General features: G+C 42.6%; 1 protein-coding gene across 1 annotated transcript; it reads right to left on the bottom strand.

Moving 5' to 3' along the window:
* Nucleotides 1-175: 175 nt before the first annotated feature.
* DUXB (double homeobox B) lies at nt 176-25,047 on the bottom strand. The gene is given in 8 exon segments (XM_049109730.1): nt 176-225; nt 227-771; nt 1,793-1,947; nt 2,377-2,482; nt 5,506-5,759; nt 21,685-21,798; nt 22,514-22,660; nt 24,966-25,047. Coding segments are annotated over 8 exon segments (1,443 nt in total). The 3' UTR covers nt 176-185.
* Between the last annotated feature and the right edge of the window lie 2,226 nt (nt 25,048-27,273).

Here is a 27,273-nt window from a genome sequence, read left to right as displayed (position 1 = left end):
ACGCAGTTGGGGTCATAGAGGGCCCTCTTTCTGTGGATTAGGACTCAGAAAAGGTACTGTTTCCTGAAAACCTGTGGATAATAGGAACTAACATAAAGGCTTGAGGTTTCTACACATCCCTGGTATAGTTGGCCAAGGGAACAGGATGATTCTCCAGTTGGCCGAGTACTGCAGCCATGTGTGTCTCAGTGTGTCCCTTCTCCAGGATCCCATTTTGCAATCAGCCTGGCACACATTATCCCACCGTTGCAGAATGTAAGATATGTCCACCTGCTCCAGGTCCTGCAGCTGGTGTTTTTGGTCCTCAGGATGAGGCTGAGAATAGTCCTTCAACTGCAAGATTCCTATCCCACTCTGTTCTTTGTGATTCTGGCATTTTTCTTGGTTTGGGGACCAGAAAAGAGTCTGAGTATCTGAGAGGTCTCCTCCCAAAGTCGAGGGCATTGGCAGGTAATTCCTAAGGCTCAGAGTAGAGACAGAATTTTCTCTCTGTATAGCCTGTGTGGGCTGCACCATCATGACACTTGGTCTTTGGCTCAGACAAGGGACAGAGGATTCATGGGATGGGAGAGAAGCAGGTAGAAATGTTTGGTTCCTGCTGAAAGAATTGGAGGAAGAAAAATGATGAGACCTGCCCAGGAGAGTGGATTGATTAATTTGGTGCTGCTGAGCTGTCAGACCTGGTCTTCCATTTGGGCCATCTGCCAAGGAATTCATCGACTCACTTCTGCTCTGCCCTGGGTATAGGGATCTTTGGTTCTGAAACCACACCTATGTAAAGAAAAGAAGAGGAATCAGAAGTGATTGTATCTCTGTTTCTCATACTGTGTAAAGTGAAGTGGCTATTAATACAGGCTCCAATATCAGAATGGTTGTGTGTATGTGCATGTGCATATAAATTTCAAATGAAATAGAAATATTCCATGTATGTGAAATTAATTACTCTGGTTCATGTGTTTCGTATGTGTATGTATGTATATGTGTGTATTTATAAATGTCTATGTACTAATGTGTGTGAATACACATCCAAACAAATTGAGGTCATAACATAGCAATCAACTTCTGATGAATTGAGACTGGCTGAAAAGGCATGTGCTCTAGATTTCTCTATTTGATTTCAACCTTGGATCAGCAAACAAGTTTTCTTGACTAGGTTGATATTTTCTTTTTGCCAACATGTGCCTAAGAACCCCTATCTTATATACGTCGTGTGTATAAATCTGATGAAGGATTAATGAGTATAAGTCTTTTGAGGGTTTCTGTGCTGATGAACCTATGAATGTGCTTAGTCACGAGCATTTGACATATACTAAACCACTGTCCCAATAACTTTAGAAGGTACCCAACGGGAATGACTTTGTTCTCCCAACTGGAGGGCATTTGATTAAGTATATAGATTTCTGAGGGTGTCACAAATTGGGGGAGAGGACGTGGGGGTATCTAGTTGGTAGAGACCAGGAGTGCTGAGAAATACCTACTAGGCACAGGACAGCCTCACAAGAAAGGAATTACCTGGACGAAAATGACAGCAGTGCCAGGCTGTAGAAAACCTGTCAGAGCGTTCTCAGAACAGGCATTAACTCTCACATTTCCCCCCAGTTTCGCTGCTGCTGATTCTAAATGTGTATACCACTGACAGCATTCTTCATTTTACACCAGCAATGCTAGATATTTACCATCCCATACCTTTACCCTTGATGATTGTGATAATCCAAGATAGGTCAAAGTTTTTCAGCAACTCTGGGAGAAATATCACTTATGGGTAGAACATACTTGGTGTCACAGAACTTACTTGAATTCTTGGTTCCTGAATGCCCATTTTTTTAGCCAGTTTTTTCCTGGTTGTAATATCAGGGAAGTGGTTCCTCTCGAAGGCCTGAACTAGGGTGTGCGATTGAGACCTTGTGATGGGTGTCCAGTCTTGTCTGGCTGCTTTTGGTAAGTATTCTAAAGGAGAACACAGGAACAGAAGGGGTCTTTTAGAACAGTTTTCATCTTTGAACTGGGAACTTGAACTTGGGGAGATTACACTCAGTCCACCTGAGTCCCTCAGGGTGACAGAAGAGGATGCCACCCTGCCCAGAGCCACAGGACCAAAAGGTCCAAAGCCTTGCTTGCTAAGAACCTGCCTATGCTAGCCAGCTGTGGGACCGTGCTTCTATTTCTGACACTAGGGTGCTCAGAACAAGCTGTAAGTGCCTCCCAAAGGCGATGGTTTTTTGTCAAGAATATGGGTGCGACATGCCGAGTCATTTCCACTTTCACAGGGACCCACTGAAGAAATGCGTTTGGACCAGTAGTTTCTTTTTAATTTTTTAAAAAATATTTTATTTATTTAAATGATTTAGGGCATCCCTGGACCAGTGGTTTTTTTACCTTGAGTCCAAGGCTGATACTGGTGTTGTCCTTGGGTTTTGTTTTTTCCAAAGGAGCATCCAAATTCCAATCGTCTCTGTTTCGCTCTATGGTTTTTAAACCAAATCTAAGCAGGAGAAGATGTGAAAGCCCTGTAACTCAATCGCTGTTGTTCCAAATATCAATGCAATAGATTTTGATCAACTGCCATTGGGATAATACCCATAAGGAAAAGGTGATGTATTATCCTAGGAGTTCTATTACTATTAGCATACAGTTCAGGACAGCATATCTTCTATGGTCGTCGTCATGGTATCCCAAGAAAAATTGAAGAGACACTGTCAGTTCTATCAAAGGAGATCAATATTTTTCTTTCTCCTTTTCCCACTTCTCTCTCCTAACAGGATTTCAATGTGTGAATGCCTTTTCTTGCCACCCCCCCCCCGCCCCTTATCTCTTTATAAGAAATACCAAGGGGCACCTGGGTGGCTCTGGTTGAGCATCTGCCTTTCACTTAGGTCGTGATCCTGGGGTCCTGGGATCGAGTCCCACATTGGGCTCCCCATAGGGACCCTGCTTCTCCCTCTGCCTATGTCTCTGTTTCTCATGAATAAGGAAATAAACTCTTAATACCATCTTATTTTAACACGTGGTTTAGCATTTACTTCAAATTTGAGTTACTTTTACAAGTTGTAAACAATTACATATGCCAGCTCTCTAATGTCTTGAAATAGAAGCATTTTTAGCTTCTCCATTTACTAATTTTAAAATAGAATGAACATGTTGAATTTAAAAAATGAGTAATTAGGGCAGCCTGGGTGGCTCAGCGGTTTAGTTCTGCCTTTGGCCCAGAGCGTGATCCTGGGGTTCCGGGATTGAGTCCCACGTCAGGCTCCCTGTGTGGAGCCTGCTTCTCCCTCTGCCTGTGTCTCTGCCTCTCTGTCTCTCATGAATAAATAAGTAAAATCTTTAAAAAAATATGAGTAATTACAACTGTTTTCAGTTTGTGTTTTGCTTTGGTCAGACTTAGTGTGTGTTCATCACCCATCAGTTATTTGTGAGGGTGTTTCTTCTATATGAATGTCATTTAATGTTTGTATGAGAAAATTGTAGCTAAACATTGTCTCCAGTCTGCAAAAGAAGCACAATTATATTGCTTGGTCTTACTTACAGTCATTAAATAATTACTTTTACATTAAAAAATACCATTTTATAATGTATAATACACATAGAATTGATTGTGGAAAATAATTTCCTTTTTTCTGCTCCCCTTTTTTTAGAGTGCATGAGCAGGATGGGAGGGGCAGAAGGAGAGAATCTTTTTTTAAAGATTTATTTTAGAGAATGTGAATCTTTTTTTAAAGCTTTATTTAGGGGCACCTGGGTGGCTTAGTGGTTGGGCACCTGCCTTTGGCTCAGGTCATGATCCTGGGGTACTGGGATCGAGTCCTGCATCTGGCTCCCCGCAGGGAGCCTGATTCTCTCTCTGCCTGTGTCTCTGCTTCTCTATGTGTGTCTCTCATGGATACATAAAATCTTTTTTTAAAAATATTTTTTTATTTTAGAGAGTGTACGAGAGGGGGTAGGGAGAGAATGAGAAGCAGACTTCCAGCTCAGTGTGGAACATGGGTTGCAGTCTCACAACCCTGAGATCATGACCTGAGCCGAAATCAAGAGTTGAACGCTTGACCAACTGAGCCATCCCGGGACCCCAAGAATTTCTTTAAATGGGGAGTAAATTAGCCACAATCAACAGTGGTACTCATCAATATTCCCTCATCCTATAATCAACAATAGGTAAGGCAACTCCTGGGACCCTGTATACCTTGCTGTGAAACTCTTGTCACAAATATAACCCATTGAAGTATGTTTCCTCATTATTGGAGTCAGATTTGCCATGTACTTTCTAATTATTTGAATGTTTTATTTTGATAATTTGTGATAAGATTTAGGGTGTTAATGACAACCAATATTTAATGAACCACTCTTTTATCCAGGCATTGTGCTAAAAAGTTATCTGTGCTCTAAATTAATTAATCAAAATATTTTCAGGTAAGTCTTAAGCACATCATCAGATATTCCCACAGGATGCGCTTTTATTACTAGGATTTGAGTAAACTCTTTACACCCAGATCAAATGCATGAAGAGTAAAGAAAAATTTCTCTCCAGCATTCTTCAGGCTAAGGGCCTTAGAGCCAGTGGCTTACTGGAGACTCTATATAGACACAAAAATCTGAACTCATTATTTTCTTCTAAAAGCACATTTTTACTGATCTTCGTTGTTTTAGATGCTGTTTCACCTGGTATAATTGTATTGTTTACAACTCTCACCCTGTTAACTGAAGAAATCCAACATGGTTTCATTTTCACACCAGTAGCTTTATTCAAATAATACAATATGGGATATTACTTTATATACTTCTGTGTGTAAATCACATTTCAGGTATTTAAAAAAAATTAGCCTGAAAATTGGGAACTTACATGAGTTCTTGCCTCACAGTTTCCTCATAATTACATATTAATCCTCATTCTGCTGCATATATCAACATATTTTTAAAAAGATTTTTATTTTTATTTTTATTTAACCTTTACACCCAACTTGGGACTTGATCTCATGACCCTGTAATCAAGCATTTCACACTCTACTGACTGAGCCAGTCAGGAGCTCCAGTATATATCCATATATTTTTTAAAAATTTTATTCATTTATTCATGAGAGAGAGAGGCAGAGGCAGAGGGAGAAGCAGGGTATTTGAGGAGAGCCTGATGCAGGGCTCAGTCCCAGGACCCTGGGTTCACCATATGAGCTAAAGGCAGGTGCTCAACGACTGAGCCACCCAGGTGCCCTATATCAACACTTAATGATACCATATCATTAACATAGTGTTATAATTTCCTAAGTTACCTAAATCTCAAAAATTGATTTATCTCCTATTGGGAGATAGAGGAGTATATGCTCCTCCCATCAGTGAATACACCCAGCCAGTATTTCCACAATTGATAAAAGATACAAACACAGTTCTTGTTTTTAATATACAACAATAAAATCCTTTTGAGCAACATACCTAAGAATTGCTTGAAAGTCCTGAGCCCAGCCTTTCTCTTTACCTTGAATCTGACAGATAATGAAATAGAAACCTAATGCTTACCTGAATTTCAGACTCTGGAATGCCAATTTCCTTGGCCCATTGTTTTCTGGTAGCTTTATCAGGGTATGGGTTTTGTTTAAACCATTCTTGGAGGATATCCTTTTGACTCTGGTTGTAAACAATCCTGCCTTGCCAGGTTTCTGTTTCTTTTTGTAGTATGCCCGATGAAGAGAAAATGGGAAAAGGAGTATGAAGGTTATGTTTATGGATTAAAAATTCTCTGTAAACATGTCTTTTTTTTTCAGGCTGAAAGCCTGTAAGTTCAACAATGGTTCTATATTTTTACTTTAGGGGTACATCTAAAGTCATGCTAACTTGGAGACATGTAAGTAAAATATGAATGTATAATAGAAAAAATGACAATGTGATCTGAGTTACCGAAGGAAAAAGTTACTGAAAAATCCAGAAAATTACATACAAAGAAAATAGGAAGTAATAGGAGCTAGGAAAATTAATGGAAATAAACAAGTAAAACCTTAAAGAATTAAGATAAAATACACTGGTACTTTGAGATAAAATACATTATAATAAAACTAAATATATTAGGTATTCCATAATATATTTTTCTCCATTTACAGTGTCAGCTTTAGATCTTTTGCCAACCCACTTGTGGGACTTATGGCTGTTATCTTAAGTTTGAAATTCCAGTCTCCAACTTTAAAGAACCCATCAGTGCAAAAATCTCCTGCTCCAATAATTTGGCCCTCTAATCATGATTGTGAATTTTAACTTTTATAAACTCTGGAAAATAAAGTAGGTGGCATTATCAAAGAGAACAAAATGCAGATGAAAACTTACCACTTGCAGCGCTATTCAAATCCATCTTGGGAAGAGGTACTCACAAAGGTGAGTGGGCAACTCAGCAGCACTCTAAGACACCAGTCTTATCAACACCCAGGGTGATGCACTCATTTCTTAAATAGCCTTCTATTTAATTCCTTCATTAAATGTTTAACACTTTTAGAAAGAAACTTGAAGTAATCAGATGAAGAAGTACAGACTCTACTAGGCAATTTTGCATCTATCCTAATACCTTTAGACTTAGAATCTGTGCTCTCCACACACGCACACACACATACATTATAGATGTTTTGTTCTCCATGTTTTTGTAGTTTTGCTTTTTAATTATTTTGGCTTGATGATATTCTAATATTGTCTGGATATAGATCACTTTATATTTTTCCTGTTTTCTTCAATTCTTACTGAAACACATTTTTTAAAATAAATATTTTATTTATTTGAGAGAACATAAGCATGAGGGAGAGGGAGAAGCAGGCTCCCTGCTGAGCAAGGAGCCTGACAGAGGGACACCCAGGACACCAGGTCTCGTGACCTGAGCCAAAGACAAATGCTGAACCAACTGAACCACCCAGGCACCCCTGAAACACATTTCTTTCCATCATTGGTACTAAGGTTTACATGTTATCTTGACTAATCTATACTAGACTATACTAGTCTATACTCCGTAGTTATAAAAAAAATTCAAATTAAAAAAAATATGAATCTAGGTTTTTGGGTGGTTGCTGCCCTGAAGGTATTTTGTAGATTGATTGAATTATATAATTAATTGGATTTAAGTAAAGGAGATTATCTTTGATAATCTGGGTGGGGCTGATATAATCATGGAAGTCTTAAGAACAAAGCTGGGTATTCATGGAGGAAAAGAAATCACAGCTGTGGACAGCAGCTTCATTGCCTGTGAGAGTTTCAGCCTGACCTTCAACAGGGTCTGCCCCAGAAATCTCATTCTTGACTATCCAGGTGCTACAACTGTATAAGCCAATTATTTATAACAAATGTCTTTATGTGCGTATATGTGTATATACATGTGCACATGTGTATGTATAAGTTCACTAGTTTCCTATGAGGTCAGAATGCTACTGAACCTATTTCTTTAGTTGAGATTAAACGATATAGATGTTAGCACTGGAGATATTTCTATAAGAACAGACTTATAGATACATATTTGTATATATTACACATAATTTAAATATATCTATAAATATAAATAAGTGTTTGGGTCACCTGACCAGAATCAAAACCATGTGAGGTGGTTGCTAAGGTCAAAGGAAATATGAAGTTGTCGTGGAAGAAAACTGTTAATAATACCAGGTACTACTTTATGACCATTTTCAGAAACAAGGACATGCTAGTTATGAAAATTTTGCTATGAATCTGTATACATATTAAAATATTTTTTGTTTTCTTCCCACAGCTATCCCCTAATAACCCAATATAAGGTGCATTAATTATAGTTAGCTTTATTATTATCTTAAGTAGGCTCCATGCCCAGCATGGGAGCCTGAAATCATGACCCTGAGATCAAGAGTCACATGCTCTACTGGCTGAGCTAGCAGGCATCCCAATAGTAGCTCATCTTATATATTTTTTATTTTATTTTTTTATTTTTGAGAGAAATAGAGAGCGTGAGCAGGGGGAGGGGCAGAGGGAGAGGGAGAATCTGAAGCAGACTCCACACTGAACTCAGAGCCCCATATGGCGCTCTATCCCAGGATCCTGAAATCATGACCTGAGCCGAGATCAACAGCCAGATGCCTAAACAACTGAGCCACCCTGGCACCCCGATAGTTCACTTTAGATCACTGTATTTAAGGAGTATCAAAGGAGAAGTATGCACATCATCCAAGGATGTTGCATCTTCTTTTGGGGAAGGGAGTTGTGTGTTTCTATTATAGGCAGGATACCCGGACCATATTAGGCAGAAATATCACATTGTTATTTTTTTTTAATTTGGAAGTCATTTATGGTTTCAGGAGAGGTGTATGGCTTACAGCTCAACAAGGTGTAGACAGAAATGGTTAGTCTCAGTATGGCTAAGCTACAGAACTTATTCACTTATCACAGGTATTTCTGTGAAGATATTTTGTAGACGTGATTAAGTCCACGATCACTTGACTTTATTATCTATCTATCTATCTATTTAAAGATTTTATTTATTCATTCATGAGAGATAAAGAGAGAGAGAGAGAAGCAGAGACACAGGCAGAGGGAGAAGCAGGTGGGGAGCCCAACGCAGGACTCGATCCCAGGACTCTGGGATCATGCCCTGGACTGAAGGCAGCGCTAAACCATTGAGCCACCAAGGGATCCCCTCACTTGACTTTAAAGGAGATTATCCTATATAATCTGATTGGACCTAAGTCAATTCTGAAAGGCCAGAAGGAAAGAGTGGAGTCTTCCTTGCAAAGACATTCTTCCTGTTAATTGATGCTTCGGCTCATGCTCAAGGGTTCAGCCCATATTAGGAGTTTTGGAATTGCCTAGTGAGTCTCTACAGTTACATAAGCCAATTCTCTGCAATTAATCACTAGGTATACGGATTCTATTTCATTGGTTGAATTGTTGAACTCTGCCTGACACAATCATCAAACTGCTTATTTGGAAATGATGACATTTAACAGGAAAGATGTGTACATGCGTATTTGTCATGAAGATAACCATGGATGGTGGAAAACTTTATTGAATCCTAGAAAGATGGCTACTCATGTTATGCCTCCATAAATTATTTTGGTAAAGCTATGTTAGCTGTGAAAACCTGGAAGGCAGAAAATGGGTGAAACACATAGATCAATGGAACAGAATAAAGAATCCAGAAGTGGACCCTCAACTTTATGGTCAACTAATATTCGATAAAGGAGGAAAGACTATCCACTGGAAGAAAGACAGCCTCTTCAATAAATGGTGCTGGGAAAATTGGACATCCACATGCAGAAGAATGAAACTAGACCACTCACTTGCACCATACACAAAGATAAACTCAAAATGGATGAAAGATCTAAATGTGAGACAAGATTCCATCAAATCCTAGAGAGGAACACAGGCAACACCCTTTTTGAACTCGGCCACAGTAACTTCTTGCAATATACATCCACGAAGGCAAAAGAAACAAAAGCAAAAATGAACTATTGGGACTTCATCAAGATAAGAAGCTTTTGCACAGTGAAGGATACAGTCAACAAAACTCAAAGACAACCTACAGAATGGGAGAAGATATTTGCAAATGACGTATCAGATAAAGGGCTAGTTTCCAAGATCTATAAAGAACTTCTTAAACTCAACACCAAAGAAACAAACAATCCAATCATGAAATGGGCAAAAGACATGAAGAGAAATCTCACAGAGGAAGACATAGACATGGCCAACATGCACATGAGAAAATGCTCTGCATCACTTGCCATCAGGGAAATACAAATCAAAACCACAATGAGATCCCACCTCACACCAGTGAGAATGGGGAAAATTAACAAGGCAGGAAACCACAAATGTTGGAGAGGATGCGGAGAAAAGGGAACCCTCTTGCACTGTTGGTGGGAATGTGAACTGGTGCAGCCACTCTGGAAAACTGTGTGGAGGTTCCTCAAAGAGTTAAAAATAGACCTGCCCTACGATCCAGCAATTGCGCTGCTGGGGATTTACCCCAAAGATTCAGATGCAATGAAACGCCGGGACACCTGCACCCCGATGTTTCTAGCAGCAATGTCCACAATAGCCAAACTGTGGAAGGAGCCTCGGTGTCCATCGAAAGATGAATGGATAAAGAAGATGTGGTTTATGTATACAATGGAATATTACTCAGCCATTAGAAACGACAAATACCCACCATTTGCTTCGACGTGGATAGAACTGGAGGGTATTTTTTTTTTAAAGATTTTATTTATTTATTCATGATAGTCACAGAGAGAGAGAGAGAGAGAGGCAGAGACACAGGCAGAGGGAGAAGCAGGCTCCATGCACCGGGAGCCCGATGTGGGATTCAATCCCGGGTCTCCAGGATCGCGCCCTGGGCCAAAGGCAGGCGCCAAACCGCTGCACCACCCAGGGATCCCCTAGAACTGGAGGGTATTATACTGAGTGAAATAAGTCAATTGGAGAAGGACAGGCATTACATGTTATCATTCATTTGGGGAATATAAATAATAGTGAAAGGGAATAGAAGGGAAGGGAGAAGAAATGTGTGGGAAATATCAGAAAGGGAGACAGAACATAAAGACTCCTAACTCTGGGAAATGAACTAGGGGTGGTGGAAGGGGAGGAGGGCGGGGGGTGGGGGTGAATGGGTGATGAGCACTGAGGGGGGCACTTGACGGGATGAGCACTGGGTGTTATTCTGTATGTTGGCAAATTGAGCACCATTAAAAAATAAATTTATTATTAAAAAAAAAAAGAGGAAATCCTCTTGTGCCCTGAATAATGGATCACAGAATATCTCTGTCATGATTCACATGCTCTTGGCCACTATTGCCTGGGAACATCTAGAAAGAAATGAGCTCAGGAATGTGTTAATAAAGGGATATTCTATTACTATTGGAAAAAAAAGGAAAGTGTTGTTTAACAGGAAGAATGGTGAGGAAATAGAACTTCAGGGTAAGGGGTACAGGTAGACTTTATACTCATTAAATGAAGAAATAACTTGGAGACACTTTCTGAGAAAAAAATTTATACATAGTTAAGGAATGCAAAACTCAAACCTGGGTTGTGATTTAAAACCTTTGGTCTACAGCAGTGATTACATTAAAACTTCTACCAGTAAATCATTCCTCTATTATTTAGGCATTCCTGTAAACTGCCACAAGAAAAAAAAGTGAAGTGTGTTTTTGCCATAGACAACTGATAAGCTCAAGATACTTAAGGTGAGATGAGAGAAAAATTAGGAGTAATGACTTGGAGGATGGGCTAATTGGTTCGTATTTGTGTTTTCCTTTTTTTTTTTTTTTTCCTCCTCTGCAGTCTCTAGGATCCCTACTAATGAGGCCAAGCAAGATAAGGGACATCCAAGAATCTGGTCTGGGGACTTCGGCCAGGAAGCAGAAATTGATAGGTGGGAAAGAGAGGGGAAAGCTTGTCCAGTTAAAGGTCTATCCCAAAACATCTCCCTAGCTGAATCTTGCTACTGCTTTGTTCCAATGGATGCAGTCTCTCTCCTCTTCTTTATAGATGAGAGGATGTTTACTACATAGGTTCAGTCCTTATTCCAACTGGCTCATAGCTTTGGCTTTTGTTCTTTGATATCTTGATGGAGGAGTGATACTGGGATCTTCTAGTTACTTTCAGCGTGAATGGAGGTTTTAGGCTTGGAAAATCATATTGTGTGTGGTGGAAAAGGGTAAGATTACTTTGTGTACTTTAGGGAAGGAAGCTAATAATTTTGACCAAATAGATGAACAATGTATTTTGTAGGGGCCACGTATTTCATGCCCACTCTCATGGCACTAGCCCAGTTAGGACATGTCTTCCAAGAGGATTGTATTTCACAAATTATTGATTTCAGGTTTTCCCTGTGATTTCTTTCAGCCAGTGAGATATGAGTGGGATTGATGAAGCAGTCTGTACCATCCTTTTTTGGGGGGGAGGCATTGCTCTTTTCTCACTACCATGACCCTTCTCTGTCCTAGATGAGGATGATCCCATTAACCTGAATCCCAGACAGATGAGAAATAGACTTTTGTTGAGGTAAGCCACTAGTGTTTTGAAGTCATTTATTGCCAGGACATAACTGAGAATAAGGTGTGTATACAAATTTGGTTTTTGTATCTTAAGCTCTATGGTCAGAACTATCTTTATTGTTGTTTTTTTTTTAAGATTTTATTTATTTATTCATGAGACACAGAGAGAGAGGCAGAGACACAGGCAGAGGGAGAAGCAGGCTCGACATGGGACTTGATCCCCGGACTCCAGGATTACGCCCTGGGCTGAAGGTGGCACTAAACCTCTGAGATGCCCTATTATTTTAAAGCCCCAGGCTGCCCTATTATTTTAAAGATTTGAGAGAGAGCGTGGGAGAGAGCAAGAGAGAAAGCACAGCAGGAGGAGGGACAGAGGGAGAGACAGAAGACTTCCCCACTGAGAGGGAGGCCTCACTGGGTACTCGATCCCAGGACCCCAGGATCATCACCTGAGCCAAAGACAGATGCTTAACTGACTGAGCCACCCAGGTGCCTAAGTCTTTATTTTTAAGCAATTATCTGAATATTCCAAGAAACCATTTGTTATGATTTTTATAGCCCAGTTTCTTTTAATTGCAGTAAATTTTTGTGAAATTTAGAAGGGCATGAAACTTATTTTTTAAACAGAAAGTTCCAAGAGACTTACTCTTGGGTTTCACCTACGAGGGTACTGGTAAGACAGGATCCATTCCGTTGAAGATCATGTGATGTTATTTACTCAGGTGGTCATGCGACATGCAGAAAATGAGGGAATCTCCTTGGACCTAAGACTCAGAATGTTGCCTACATGTGGAAGAAAGGAGGAAATCCAAGTGTTTCCTTTATCCCGGAAAAGAGGTTTACTTGTACTTTAGGAAGAAAGGACACAAAGAAGTCAAATGAAGACATCCTTGGATTTAGTTATCCAGTTATCCTGATCAGTTTATTAAAATGTGGAGACAAATCTGCAGTCTCAGGGCCAATGTAATGGGGGAATTTGATTCACAGAGTAACTGAGATAGCATAGATTTGGGCCTTGTCTGAGAGGAGTGAGGTCCTCCCACTCTGGTAGCAGATGGGTCAAAGGGATGTCAAGACAAACTTTCTTGGTTTTGGGTTCAGTGGGTAGAGCGTATGACATACAAAGGCCATCTTTCCCAAGGCTGCACATGTGAACACAGAGGTGGTGCATTACACTTTTCTAGAACTACAGCCTCTTCCGGTGGAGGCAGTGGCCCTATGTTTTACGTGTCAATCAAGGCCCCTCAGAATCTGACCCATCTGCAGTCTCCTCACCCATGTTCACTAAGACACCCTTTCAGTACGATGAGAGACTCCCAGGCGTCCCACCAACACAGTGCATTTTTCCTACGACTGTTACTTTACTCAAGCAGCCTGATTGAGGTGAATTCATGACACACTTTCTGACACCCCAAAATTCTATTTCTTCTGTGCACACAGTCCTCATGTCATTGATATCCACAGGCATAGCATGCAGGTGTTGTTGCTTGGCCAGATTTGTTGTAGGAGCCTATTTCATTTGACTTCCCTAATGCTCATTTCACTACCTCATCTGCTCTCATTTCACGGCGGCGGTAGCCTGGAGGGTCTCAACCTTGAGTGGGGCTCCAGGTAAGAAGGAAGATCCACTTGTATGGTTACTGTGGTCATACAAATCTTGGGTGGATAGGGGGAATGGAATCTAACCCTGCTCCCCCAATAGGGCGACAACAAGCCCACATGGCCCAACCCCTAGAGAAGAGCTGGCCGAGGGAAGGCACCTTTCTTTTTTTTTTTTAATATTTTATTTATTTTTTCATGAGAGATACAGAGAGAGAGGCAGAGACACAGGCAGAGGGAGAAGCAGGCTCCATGCAGGGAACCTCACATGGGACTCAATCCCGGGTCTCCAGGATCACACCCCGGGCTGAAGGCGGCACTAAACCGCTGAGCCACTAGGGCTGCCCGGAGGGCACCTTTCCAGCCAGCATTTTCCTGATGGCCCCAACCCAGTCTTCAGTGGCTGAAGGGATTGTTCTGATCCTTTTGAGGGGCCACCATCACTGTTCCCCATCCTGCTGCTAGTTCCTGGTTGATCCTCCTAATCCTCCATGGTCTGGGAGTAGTTGCTCTTGCAGAAGGGCCTTATACAGGATTTCCACTGATGCTGGGTGATTTTGGGGTGAGTTCACGGAAACAGGCATTTTTCTCTGGATTGCGTGTTGCCATGTACAGAGATGACTCTGTGATTGGTATTGTAATAAATCTTATCTTTAGAAAGGGAAACTTAAGGAAGGCTGGTGCCATAATTGTGAAGGAGCAACAGTCATTTGCACTGGTCAGGAGAGAGAACAGTTGGTATTTTGTGGATTAGACAATGTTCCCATTTGTCGGTGTTCAGACAGGATAACAAAGTGATCTTGTTTGCGTCTTGATCCATCACGGTCGCAGAGTGGACATCTTTGATGTCCATAGTGTATAAAAACATTTATATTCTGCAGAAGAACATCAAGACATAACTGAAGGTACTGCGCCTGGTCCTGACCATCAGGAACAGCTTTACTATTTCTCATACATTTCATTGAGAAGTGGGAGCAGGAGGTGAGCTGGATCCATGTCTGGTGTCTGCTCTCAAATACGGGTCTGGAGTAAAGACAGAAGGAAAAGAAAAGCGTTGTCAGAAAATAAGGGAGCGACAAAGAGTCTGACTGGGGGAGGAGGGAAACCTGGGCTGGCAGCATCCAGAAGGAAGGAAGGTTGCAGAAGGAAGAGCCAGGGTGCCCTAGGGCATTCCCCTGAGAACCACTTCCTTTCCATCCTCTCCTGATGTCTGACACTCCTCTACCTTCCCCTCTCTTCAACTCTCTTCCATCTATTGCTTCCTCCTCCCAGTCCCGGAAAATGCTTAAAGGACAGCTTAGGTCTGGGAAGTGCTGAGCTTCGTCACTGCCACATGCCGTCCTGGAGAGGGTGAGGGGGTAGAGGAGGCTGAGCAGTGACCCCCATTTGAACACCATGGTGTCTGTCCTGTAGTTCATCCAGCAATATTCCAAAGGGATAGTGGAACTGATACGAGACAGAAATTTCTATTATGGAAAGCATTTGTATAAAATATTCACGGCACTGAAAAACTACTTCAATTCAGGGGAAAAAAATTGGCTTTTTACCCTGAAAATAAATGTTTAAGCCATTCATGACTTAACAAAATAAAATGGCACCCTGTATACTGGACCCAATAGGAGTGTGTGTTCGTGTGTATGTGTGCACACGTATTCCTTGTATAAATGTTGGGTGCCAAGTTGGCTGAGTCATTCTTGCCTGTGCACAGTGAGCCGACTCTCTTAGAGACAGATTTCCTAAGGAGTTTACATTGCATCTTCATAAAACAAGTCTTAGCCATTTTGGGGGGGGTGGGGGTGGGGGTGCATCTGAGGGTTTTTTTTCTCCTGCAGGAGGGCACACCTATTCCCCAGGTTTTATTCTCAAGCTCTTTACTTAAGAAGAATGACAAGGAGGGGCACCTGGGTGGCTCAGTGGTTGAGCATCTGCCTTTGGCTCAGGGCGTGATCCTGGGATCTGGGTTCAAGTCCCTCATTGGGCTCCCTGCATGGAGCCTGCTTCTCCCTCTGCCTGTGTCTCTGCCTCTCTCTCTCTGTGTCTTTCATGAATAAATAAATAAATAAATAAAATCTTAAAAAAATTATTCTATCATTTAAATTGTAGTTCTTATTACATCATTTAAAGTTACCCTTTTATTTTAGATGCTTTCACATCATTCTGGTTTCCTAAGATATTCATGACACTTTTGACTCCTAGACTTCATAAAAATCAATGTATCACTGAATCCTGCTATTCTAAGATCTGAGGCCTCTTGCTGTCTGAGTGCTACAGGAAGTAATGTAAGTAAGTTTTAGTGTCAATCATATTTTATTTCTAGTATTCAAGCTAAGAAGTTCAAAATAAAAAGTGAAATTCCCAAGAATGTAAATTTTATTAAATGCAATGGAAATGGATATGTATGAAATGTATTTCTTCTCATTCAGTCCTGGGATCCTTTTCAGAACTCTTTCACGTGTGTATGATCATGAGGAGCCAGGGGCGTTTCTCCATGAATAAATTGGTGAAGCTATCATTGCTGGGATGCTAATGACATGCATGGGAGACAGTGTGAGACTCTGGGAACTTGACATAAGTAGCCAGAAATTTCATAATGTATTCGCATCTTAAGATTTCCGTTACACCAACGGAATCAGATTCCATCTTTTGTTTCAAGGCACCTTGGTTAATGCAATTATTTAATGGAAAAAATATTTTTTGATTTTTAGGACAAACCATGAAATCATGTTGAATAGCTTTCAATTTACTATAGAATGTATATTCATTTGTTATGTGCCTTTCCCTCCAAATTCCAATTCTAAGACATCCTTAAGTTGGATCCAAAATCATAATCAAAATTCATAAACTTAAGCCTACATCAAAAGGAATAAAAACTAAAGTTATGAAGAAAGACATAATTAGAAATAAGATAACAGATTGGTAGGGGATCCCTGGGTGGCTCAGTGGTTTGGTGCCTGCCTTTGGCCCAGGGCGCGATCCTGGAGTCCCGGGATCGAGTCCCACGTCAGGCTCCCGGCATGGAGCCTGCTTCTCCCTCCTCCTGTGTCTCTGCCTCTCTCTCTCTCTCTCTCTCTATGTCTATCATAAATAAATAAATAAATCTTTAAAAAAAAAACAAAAAAAACCCCCAAAGAGATTAGTGGACACAGGGCCTAGCACAGTGCGCTAACACACAGATCTTTGCTGGGAGGTGATTTTTCTGGACCTGTGTTGGGCTTGTCCTGGACACCATTAGGTCACTTGTGCACAGTTGATACTGAGGAACACAAGTGAATCCATGCTCAGTGATGCATCCAGGAGTCAGGTCTCATCTTGGGTCATGTCAGGGCTTTAGAGCATCAAGCCCAGCCTATACAGGCAAACTGTTTAGGTGCAGGCTATCTCAGGAAGCCCCCAGGCAAAGACAGTTCTAGTTCTAGAGCATCACTTAGGATGAAAATACATCAACTGATGGAGACGCCATACACTTGCTTTAATTGGGGACAAATCTACCAATCTCCAAAGCTTTGATAATTCAGTATGATCAAAGAAAAACCAGATTTATGTGGTCAAGCAAAATGTCATGCTACAGTGAAAAACTCACAATGCTTCTTTGGCTGTGGAAGGAGGGTGCTTTCTCTGGACTCCTGTTTCCATCCAAATAACAACTGGGTAATTTGTTTTTAGAAACTAGCCGAGTAAGAGACATTTTGGGAATATTTTACATAGTGTCTATAATAGTCTCATTCATCTGTAGCCAGGGGTAGAAATGCGCACTACTGCAGGCTTTATGCCTATCTCCATAAGCCTGAGAAGCGGTCTGCATTTTGTTAACTTGAGCAGCAGATTACATTTACTCCTGAACCCCACCTCATTAAGATCACCGTTTTCAAAGACCTCAGGGTCATTGGGTAAATGACCTGCTGTTGCCCAGTTTGTTTGTAGATGGTCGTTTCTGCCTGTGACTTGCTACACCCTGTGTGCTGACAATACTGTGAGGGTTGGAGGGCAGCCACCTGCCCACAGCCTTATTTATGTGTCCTGGCAGTCCTGCAGTAGTGAGGGGAAAATGATCCTGGGAGAAGCAGGGCTTCTTTCGGTCCTGGTCCAACAAGGGCCAGTGCCTCTTGGGCCAGGTATCCTTGCTCTGTCCTGGTGGAAGACAAGAGTTCTAAACTGTCTGTGGACATTGGCTCCAGCTGTCACCATGTTGGCTAGGCCATGGCTGAGGATGGAGGTGGCAATCTGGGAGTCAGGGAGGGTTGACACTCCACTGAGGTCCTTTCCATTCCCAAGATAAGCCTTGTGATGTGAGGGAGAAGTGAAGGATAGTAGAACAGGGAAGACCATTAAGATTCCTAAAAAGTGTTTTCACCATCATTATTTGGTGTTGGGCTGGCCCTGGTAAAAGAACACTAGGCTGGAGTATCAGCCCAGGGAGGTTGCAGTGCCTTGTGGCCTCGGGTTAAATCCGAGTTCAGATTCCCTTTCAAGCATCCCAGTGACTCCACTTTACCCACATTCTCATTCATTGAAGTGTGAGCCCTGAAAGTCTGGTTTGGAGGGATGTTAGTCAAGATCAGCAGGGTCAGCGGGCAGCAGGAGGCCTGGAGTAGGGTGCCATACAAAGAAAACTGTGAGATTGGGATGCCTCTGAAGGGAAATCTCCTTCTCTGTGTTGGTCATCTTTGTGCAGAGCTGCATTTTGAGGCTGGAGGCAGAAGGTGTCTGAATCCCCCAGTAGGTCTCCTCAGAGCTGTTAATATACTTAAATACTAGGGGAATGCTGAAGGAAGTGAAGCTTGGCCTATACAAATGTCATGGGCTACTTTCTTCCGAAAATAACTTCGTTAGCTATATCTGTCTCTACAGGTAGAGTCAATTTGACTCTTAGTACATAGAAGTGGAGTTTGTGTTTCAAATCTCTCTAGGTGTGAGAGCCCTCATGATAAACTCTCATCATGGGACCTTAAGAAACAACCATCTCTGAAAGACTCTCCTCACACCGTCTAGGACAAAGAAACAAGGCAGTCACCAAATTTACTTCCAAATGAGACCCATGCATGAAGCACTGTCTTAGAAATAATAATCCTCTTGAACTTCAATTTGAGCAAAATTTGAGCAAATGTACAATTTTTTTAGCAGCAGTAGTGAAAACAATTGCAAGAAAGTCCCAAATTGCATCAGAAGAGAGAAAAAATATTCCTGTTTCTGGATTGAATATGAATGACAAAAAGTATAATTCATGTTTTGTGTAATGGACATTTATAAAAAAAAAACTATCCTAAACAGCATAATCCTATTAATTCACCATATTGTGCAATCACTTATATAAAAGCAGGAAAACAATGAGAAAGAAATCAAAATTATTCCAGAAGAAAGAATGTGTTTCTGATCATTTTGGTGGACTTGTTAACAAGAATGAGGATACTGTCATTACACTACCTACAAACAGAATAACACGGAAACGCCGAATTTCAAGAGTCACTTTGAAAACACCTACAGTTCCAAAGCGTTACCTAAGAGTTACAGTCCCATCAAGTTCCCACACGGAGCCGAGAGTGGTCTGTGTAAAAGCTCCGCAGGTCACCAATGGCCACAAGGGAGGCAGACACCTTGCCACACTCTGAACTTGGTGAGAGGCTCAGACTCTAATGCCGGTGATACCAGACGGTGACACGTATTAGTGACTGTGCCCTGCTTAGACCAGGGCAGCTGGGGAGGAATCACTCACTGGGATGTATGTTCTTGTTTCAGAGAAGCCCCCAAGTGTTTCTTATTCTAATACTGCCTAAGGTACGCACTCACAAGTTTGTTTCAATGGGAGGCTCTAAAATCCTGTGTCCACAAAGTATCCCCTTGGGGCCTAACTGGGCTCCCACCTGGTAGTGACTTTGGCATTTCCATCCCTCTCCCAGGGAACCTCTGAGGCTCTACCTGTGGCAGTTCTTGCTGTCAAGGACTCAGAAGTTTTCTCCTGAGCTCCTCTCTCCTACCACGTCCCCACTGATGGCCCAATCTGTCCTCAGGAGGTGCGTCATGTGCTTGCAGCCTGCACACCCCGACCCCCGCCGATGCTCGTCACGATCACAGTGTCCACCCTTCTGAGTGCACCATGCTGAACATTGTCCTCCGGGAAAGGTCCTCGTACTGCCAACCGCTTGGAGCCGCCCGCAAGGCAAACACAGTTTACACACGGGCAGTTTTTCAGGATGGGAAATGAATGGGAATAGGCGGGATAGAGGTCCCAGATTCAACGCCAAGGGCGTCATTAGCTTCGTTCCCCTACGTGCCAAGAGATTGGCAGGAATTCCTCTCAGGGACTAGTGATGGGGACAGGAAGTGAAGGGCACAGAACAGAGCAGAGGGTCAGGGTCCCCAAAATGTGTCTGTTAGAGTCATATTCCTGCTGGGGGCTGGCCTGGCTGGAGAGTGCTGGGTTTGTCCCGGGAGCTCGGTGGGGGCCCACCTGGGGCAACTTTCAGAGTTAAGATTGTCTTAAGGATCATCCCAGTTAGTTTAGCTTGCAGATGGAAAGAAGCTCGTGGCCTTAGGGTTAAATATGAATTCAGTGTTTCTCTTACACACTCTGATGATTCCATTTCTTCTACGCCAAACCTAACTGAAGTGTGTTCACTTTGAAAGCCTAGTTCTGGCAGGTGTCAGTCAGGTTTGTGGTGGCAGAGAACACTGACTCTTAAGTGTGCGAAACGGGTTGCCTCTGGAGGAAAGCTCCGTCTCTGAGCTGCTAATCCAGGGCACCTGAGTGGCTCAGGGGTTGAGCGTCTGCCTTTAGCTCAGGTCGTGATCTCAGGGTCCTGGGTTGGAGCCTCACATTAGGCTCTCTGCAGGGAGTCTGCTTCCCCCTCTGCCTGTGTGTCTCTCATGGATAAATAAATCTTAAAAAGAAAAAACCCCACAAAACTCTGAGCTGCTAATGCGTGCCAAAGCTCCACTCTGAGGATGGATAAAGGTGGCAGGATTCACAGGGGCAGGTCTCTTTGGAGCCATTTTTACAGCTACACATGATGAACAGCGAAGAAAGGGATGCTTGGCCAGACAAAATGTTTCACAACCTTACCTTTTCTTAAAAATTGATTTTGTGGAACATACCAGTGTTATAACCAGAGTAACTCAGCTCTTGTTACAATAGAAATAAAGTTTGCATTCCCAATCTTTTGAGCCCACTCATGTAAAATTCCCTCTTAGTGTTCATGTCATGGGTCCTTGTTAATTAGAGCCAACCAAAAGACTGTCCTTTCTTACATACCAGCAATGAAAGCAGAAGAGGAAAAAAAAGTATCATTTTAAGAAAAAAATAAAGGTCTGTGCTTCTGATTATTTTAGTGGACTCCTAATAGCCACAAAATATCACCTACAAATAGAACAACATGGAAACACTGAAAACACCTACGGTTCTAGAGGTTCTAGAGTGTTACCGTTACAGTCCCATCAAGTTCCCACACGGAGCCGAGAGTGGTCTGTGTAAAAGCTCCGCAGGTCACCAATGGCCACAAGGGAGGCAGACACCTTGCCACACTCTGAACTTGGTGAGAGGCTCAGACTCAAATGCCGGTGATATCAGACAGTGACATGAATTATTATTTTTTTATTCATTTATTCCTGTCAGAGAGAGAGAGACAGAGAGAGGCAGAGACACAGAGGGAGAAGCAGGCTCCATGCTCCCGGGTCTCCAGGATCAGGCCCTGGGCTGAAGGCGGCGCTAAACCGCTGAGCCACCTGGGCTGCCCCGATGACACAAATTAGATGTGAGTGCTCAGGGCATGGGTGCATTCTCTGGGTTTCAGCTGTTACAGTAACAGAGAAGCCCAATTTATTTCCAATGTTACTTAATAGACCCTCTCCCATTTGTTCCCATAGCTATGTCCAAAGTGTTTTTGCTGCTTCCAGAAAGAGCCCCTGGTTCTAACGAGGACTACATTTGCTAGTTACGCAATTGTTTCTTACCCACTCACAGTGAGCCTGGATTGACCAACCCCCTCTTCCCTTGGTCTTTCTCAGCTCCAGGGACTATTCCTGTGATCTGCATTCAAGGCTGATTGCCTTCCCCTCCTGCACCTGCTGCTGTTGGGCTCTGCCCCTGGAAGAGCGTGCTCCTATGCTTCCAGCCTGTGCACACCTGGCCCAAGCACATGTGCATTCGCAAGGTCTGGGGAAGCTCCTCCTCGGTAAATAACCTCCGCCCGAGGGTCCTCGTACTGCATTTTGGTGCAGTCTGCCAGCCGAAAAAAAGCTGAAACAGAGGCCAAACAGCTTTTCAGAGAATGGAAAACGAATGGGATTTCGGAATGGATGTCCCAGAGTCAATGCCAATGACTTAGAGGGTGATCATAAACATGGCAAATTATCTGACCGTGTGCTGAGAGCTTTCTGCAAATTCATCTCAACCCGTGCACCTCTGTCAGAGGTGAGGAATTCGAGGGAGCAGGTTTAGGAGACATGCCCAAAGAAGCCGGCTGGGAAGGGGCAGAGGTAAGCCTCATCCCTGTCCTTCAGAGCACAAACTGACAACCACCTCTGAACGTTTCATAACTTGGAGCTTGTTTGAACCTCTGTTTCCTCATCTCCGCATGTGACCCCTGCACTGGGGGGAGTCATGGGTGGGTTTTGGGAGGATGAAGTCAAGAACTATGAGTTCCTATGAAGGTCTACGCTTTGTTGAATTCTGCGCCTCACAAATACTAGGCATGGCTCCTAGGGAAGAGCTGGTTATTGAGAGCTACCAAGTCCCTCCTTGCGAGGGACCATCCAAACCAGGGAAACACCTGAGCCTTGAGGTCCACTGGCTTTTCTTCCCAGGAACCACCTGAGTTCCTTCCTGCTCAATGCTCACCATGGGAGGCAGTGGCCACCCTGCCATGTTTCTGCCTCTTTCCCCACAACCTTGAACTTTTCCTGACCTCTCCATGAACTGCATTCATGTGGGGTCTTTGGCCTGAAACCCATACCTGAGAGAGGAGCTGTTTCAAGGGCAAAGCCGGTGTTCTTCAGGAAACATTCAGCCACTGGGAGCAGTGGGGTCCAGGAAGGCTCCAAGGAGGCATTGCAGGTATGTGGATCCAGCACTAGGTCCAGCACTAGGAGGCCCAGAATGGCTGTTTGTCAGACAGAAGGACAACGGTCAGTGGCTGTGTAGGAGGGGCTCGGGCCTGTGCATGTCTGGACCAGGGCATAGACAACCTCATGGGTCACTGGAGCATGGATTTGAATTTCAGTGTGATTAGAGGCATTGGTGGGCTTAAGGTTTTAAAGTATTTCCATTGACTGTGCAGTTGTAAAGGCGAGACAGTTTAGGAAAGGAGAGGTGAAGGTTGACTGCTGCCCTCTGAGGTCCTGTCCAGCCCCAAATCCAGGCTTCTGATGGGGCAGCATGGTACAGGACACAGAACAGGGAAGGGAGTTGGGGTCCTAGAAAGCCTTTGTCACCTTCATAATTTTGTCTGGGACAGGCCCTGGGTGAAGAGTGGCTGGGTTTGGTTTCATAGGAACCTGGGTCACCTTTCAGAGTCAAGGTTAAATCTGCCTCCCAGTCAACACCCCAAGGAGTTCAGGTTGAGCAGAGCAGAGGCAGGTGGCCTAGAGTTAAATCTGATTCACATTCACATCAGGCACAAAATAATCCACAATCCTCAATGTTGTAATTGTATCAGGTCTCCCACTGAGATGTTGCGTAATCACTTTATATCATGGCAATAAAACCAGAAGAGCAACATCAAAATTATTTTAAAAGAAAGGCAAAATGAAATACTGGCTTCCTGGATTATTTTAGAAGACTTGCTAAAAACAACAAAAAACTGTAATTATGCTGCTTGCAAATAAGATAAAATGAAGCAATTAACTTAGTGTCACATTGAAATAATCCACAACTATAGAACATTGTCAATGAAGTATAATCCCAAGTGGTTTTCATTGTAGACACTGCAAAATCACTTAATAGCAATAACACTAAAATAGTATTAGAAAATTATTTTAGTGGGGATCCCTGGGTGGCTCAGCGGTTTGGCGCCTGCCTTTGGCCCGGGGCGCGATCATCCTGGGTTCCCGGGATTGGGTCCCGCGTCGGGCTCCCGGCATGGAGCCTGCTTCTCCCTCTGCCTGTGTCTCTGCCTCTCTCTCTCTCTCTCTCTCATGAATGAATAAATAAAATCCTTTTTTTAAAAAAAGAAAGAAAATTATTTTAGTGAAGAGAAAACATCTTGCTGTGGTTCTGGTTCTATAGGATCAATGGAAGGTAGGGGTCAGCTCAGTGGTGACTCACTTGTGTTGTCAGGGGTGTGGACAGACTTTGATACAGAGACATTTCCTGCGGGTGATGGAGGTTGGGGAGGAAGTGTGGGGCCAGTGAAGCCCCTTGGCGGAGAAGATTCTTAGGCAATTTCTTCTGAATTTCTGGAATGGGGGAAGACCAGAGAGTCCTTTGTCCCCTGAGCAATCCCCCTGAGTTTTTCTAAAACATCTGAAGGCTGGAAAGGGGTAAGGGGGAGGACCAGAGTCTAGGTCAATGGAATTCTGATCCTATGATTTGTTGAATCAAAGAGAGTTCCAAGCTGCTATGTGTGTCAGGAGCACCAGGATACCCTCGCTGTCTTGAGATTTTTTTTTTTCCTGTCTTGAGATCTTAAGAAAGATCTGTTATGTCAGGATGGAGCTTACCTTCCAGAGGGATCTTTCCCCTGGGCTCCTGATCCTTGGAGAGACCCTGGATCCTCAACCAACCACAGCCTAGTACTGTTCTTCCCTTGGGGATCTGGAAACATCCAGAGGATGGTCTGGTGGTCTCTGCCCTCTCCAAAACATCCTGTTTGCAACATCAGGAGCATAAGGATATTTTTTCAAAACCTTACAGTCTTCCTTAGTTTTTGTCTCAGATATGCACTTTCTTTCTTAAGCTATGGAGGTGTCTCTCAGCCAACAGAGCTCCTAACTCATTGTCATGAGCTCTTCTTTCACTAGGACTCAATAATAACACACAATTCTTTAGAATTTTTCTGAAGGAATTTTGGCTTGTATTTTGTAGGTGTTCAGCTCTTTGCATTAATGGCTCGTCTTGTCATCTGCTTTTGAAGGATTCTCTTCATTGTAGGGTACATTCTGTAGGGTACATTCTCTCTAAATCAGGTATTTGGTGAAAATGATTTTTATGCTGATACACTTAAGGAGGATGTGAAGTTTCCATTGGAGCTGTGATGTCTCCCTTTCTACCTTGCTTTTTATTTTCCTGATTGCAGTGACACTTTCCTAGTTTAGAGACATTTCAGAAGATCTTTCAAGGTGCTGATTATTTCACATTCTTCAGTTAGTATGCAGCTGGTTTCTTTCTTCTTCAGGAGTTTTTAAATGAGTGTTTAAACTCACTTAAATCATTGTCTTACCTCACATCCATCTTCCACGTGGTCTCACCTTCTGGTGAACCTGTTTCACCAGAAGGTTCCAGGCTCCTGACATCCATGTCTTCTCCAGGAGCAGCAGCCCCGTCCTTCATCTTCTGTAATGTTTGCATAGAAGCTTGATCTGATTTTTTATTTAATTTTTATTTTTTTAAGATTTTATTTATTTATCCACGAGAGACACACACAGAGAGAGGCAGGTTCCATGCAGGGAGCCTGACATGGGATTCAATCCTGGATCTCCAGGATCATGCCCTGGGCCAAAGGTGGCGCCGCTAAACCGCCGAGCCACCCGGGCTGCCCATGATCTGATTTTTTAAAAAAGAATTTTGTAATATTCTCTTATTTTGTGTAACAAATGTCTCCACTCTCTTGTTCATTCACTTAACTTCTGTTGAAAACAGTGTCAGGCTTCCTTGAAGATGAGATTTTTTTCTCCAGAGCACTCTGAGAGCTCCCTGAATTTTTCCTTCATTTTCCTGATGGATTTTGCAGACGTTAACAGAGGCAGTGACTTGATTTTGCTACTCTGCTGTAGCTTGTAGAGACTGAGTTTTTCTGGTATGTTGGCCATTAGCTTGACTTGTTTTATATCTTGACATTTGTACTCTTTTGGAATGTGTACTTCACACCCAAGTAGAAAGTCAGATGTTTCTAGGTCTTTTTTTTTTTTTTTTTAAGATTTTATTTATGTATTTGACAGTGAGCAAGTGTGCCCACAAAGAAGGGGAGCTGCAGAGGCAGGCTCTCCACTGAGCAAGGAGCCCAACACAGGGCTTGATCCCAGGACCTTAGGATTATGACCTGAGCCAAAGACAGATGCTTAAGCAGCTGAGCCACCCAGGCACCCATGTTTCTGGGTCTTTATTCATGGTGTCCAACTTTCTTGTTGCTGATAGCGTGTCTTCAAGGTGGGTGCCCCTAATCTTGACTCAGGCCCTTCAAATTCATTTTCAATTAGTCATAGCTTCTCAAAAGTGTGGTGTCTTTCCTCCAGAGGGACAGAATCTCCAGTGTCCACTTTGTCTCTATATGAGGTCAGATCTTTTTTTTTTCTAAGTCAGATCTTGATAATGAAAAATCTGATCTTGACTATCACAGCTGCCCCTGCACCCAGCAGTGAGTGGGGAGCTGGATCTAGTCCGAGGTACCCTGGAAGTGCTGTTGCTACTGAATGGCCCCAGGACCAGCAGGACACCCCCTGAGGCCTAAGAGGCTACTGCAGAGTCACCTCACATCCAGAACATCGTTACCTTCAGAGAACATTGAGAGCATTATGTCTGGAACCAAACCAGTGCAGGGCAGCCAGGCAGACTTCAGCTGAGGTGAGAGAAAGGGACAAATACAGTAACCCTGACCAATGCTCTTTTCTCTTTTATTTTATTATTTATTTATTTATTTTATTTTTAGTTAAAAAAATTTTTTTAATATTTTTTTATTGGAGTTCGATTTGCCAACATATAGTATGGCACCCAGTGCTCATCCCATCACTAATGCTCTTTTCTCAAACAACTTTATTTAGGTGCCCAGGGACACCCCCAGAGCTCCAAACACCTTGCCCACACACACTATACAATTTTAGGTTTACAGAAAAAATGAACATAAAATACAAAGAATTCTTATAAACACACAGTTTCTCCTGTAATTAACATCTTGCATTTGTGTGACATAATTACAACTGATAAGCAAATCTTGACACATTATCACTAATGAGCCTGTCTCCCCACCCCCACCGCCCTCCTTGCCTGTGGCCTAGGATCTCTTTCAAGGTGGCAATCTGGGGACAACTGTAGGGCCGACCTTGTTTGTTTCCTGTATCTTTGAACTACTGTCTTTTATAGCCCATTGTCCAGTGTCTTTCAAATAGTTGTGTGGTATAGTTTATCCGCCCCCGACCCCCAGAAGGGCAAATTCATTTCATGTTATTCCACCATGGCCAGAAGCTAAGGTCTTATAGTATATCTTTGAAACCAAGAAAACAGAATTGACTTACTGTGTTTTGAAGTCTACCACTAGGTGACAATGTTGTACAGCTGAGTCGGTTTTCAGAAAAGGCCTGGTGCAAAGAATTTCTAAGTTCTTTTAAGAGATCTATGAAATTATATATTTGGTATTAGTTTGGGTACACAAGTCTGTTTGGTTGAGCTCTACTTTATTCCTATATCTGTTATCACAGAATTTTTACTTCAGTGTAAAATTTATCAAGATATTTTGCCTACAATCATACATGTCATAGATTGATTTATGACATTCTCCTCACTAGGATGCAGTAGTAGAAATCTTACAATTGTTAAGGGCAAATTTTCCACCTCTAAATGGAT

The sequence above is a fragment of the Canis lupus genome, chromosome 5, assembly GCF_003254725.2.
Source record: "Canis lupus dingo isolate Sandy chromosome 5, ASM325472v2, whole genome shotgun sequence".
Lineage (NCBI taxonomy): Eukaryota > Metazoa > Chordata > Mammalia > Carnivora > Canidae > Canis > Canis lupus.
This window is presented reverse-complemented; position numbering and strand designations above follow the sequence as displayed.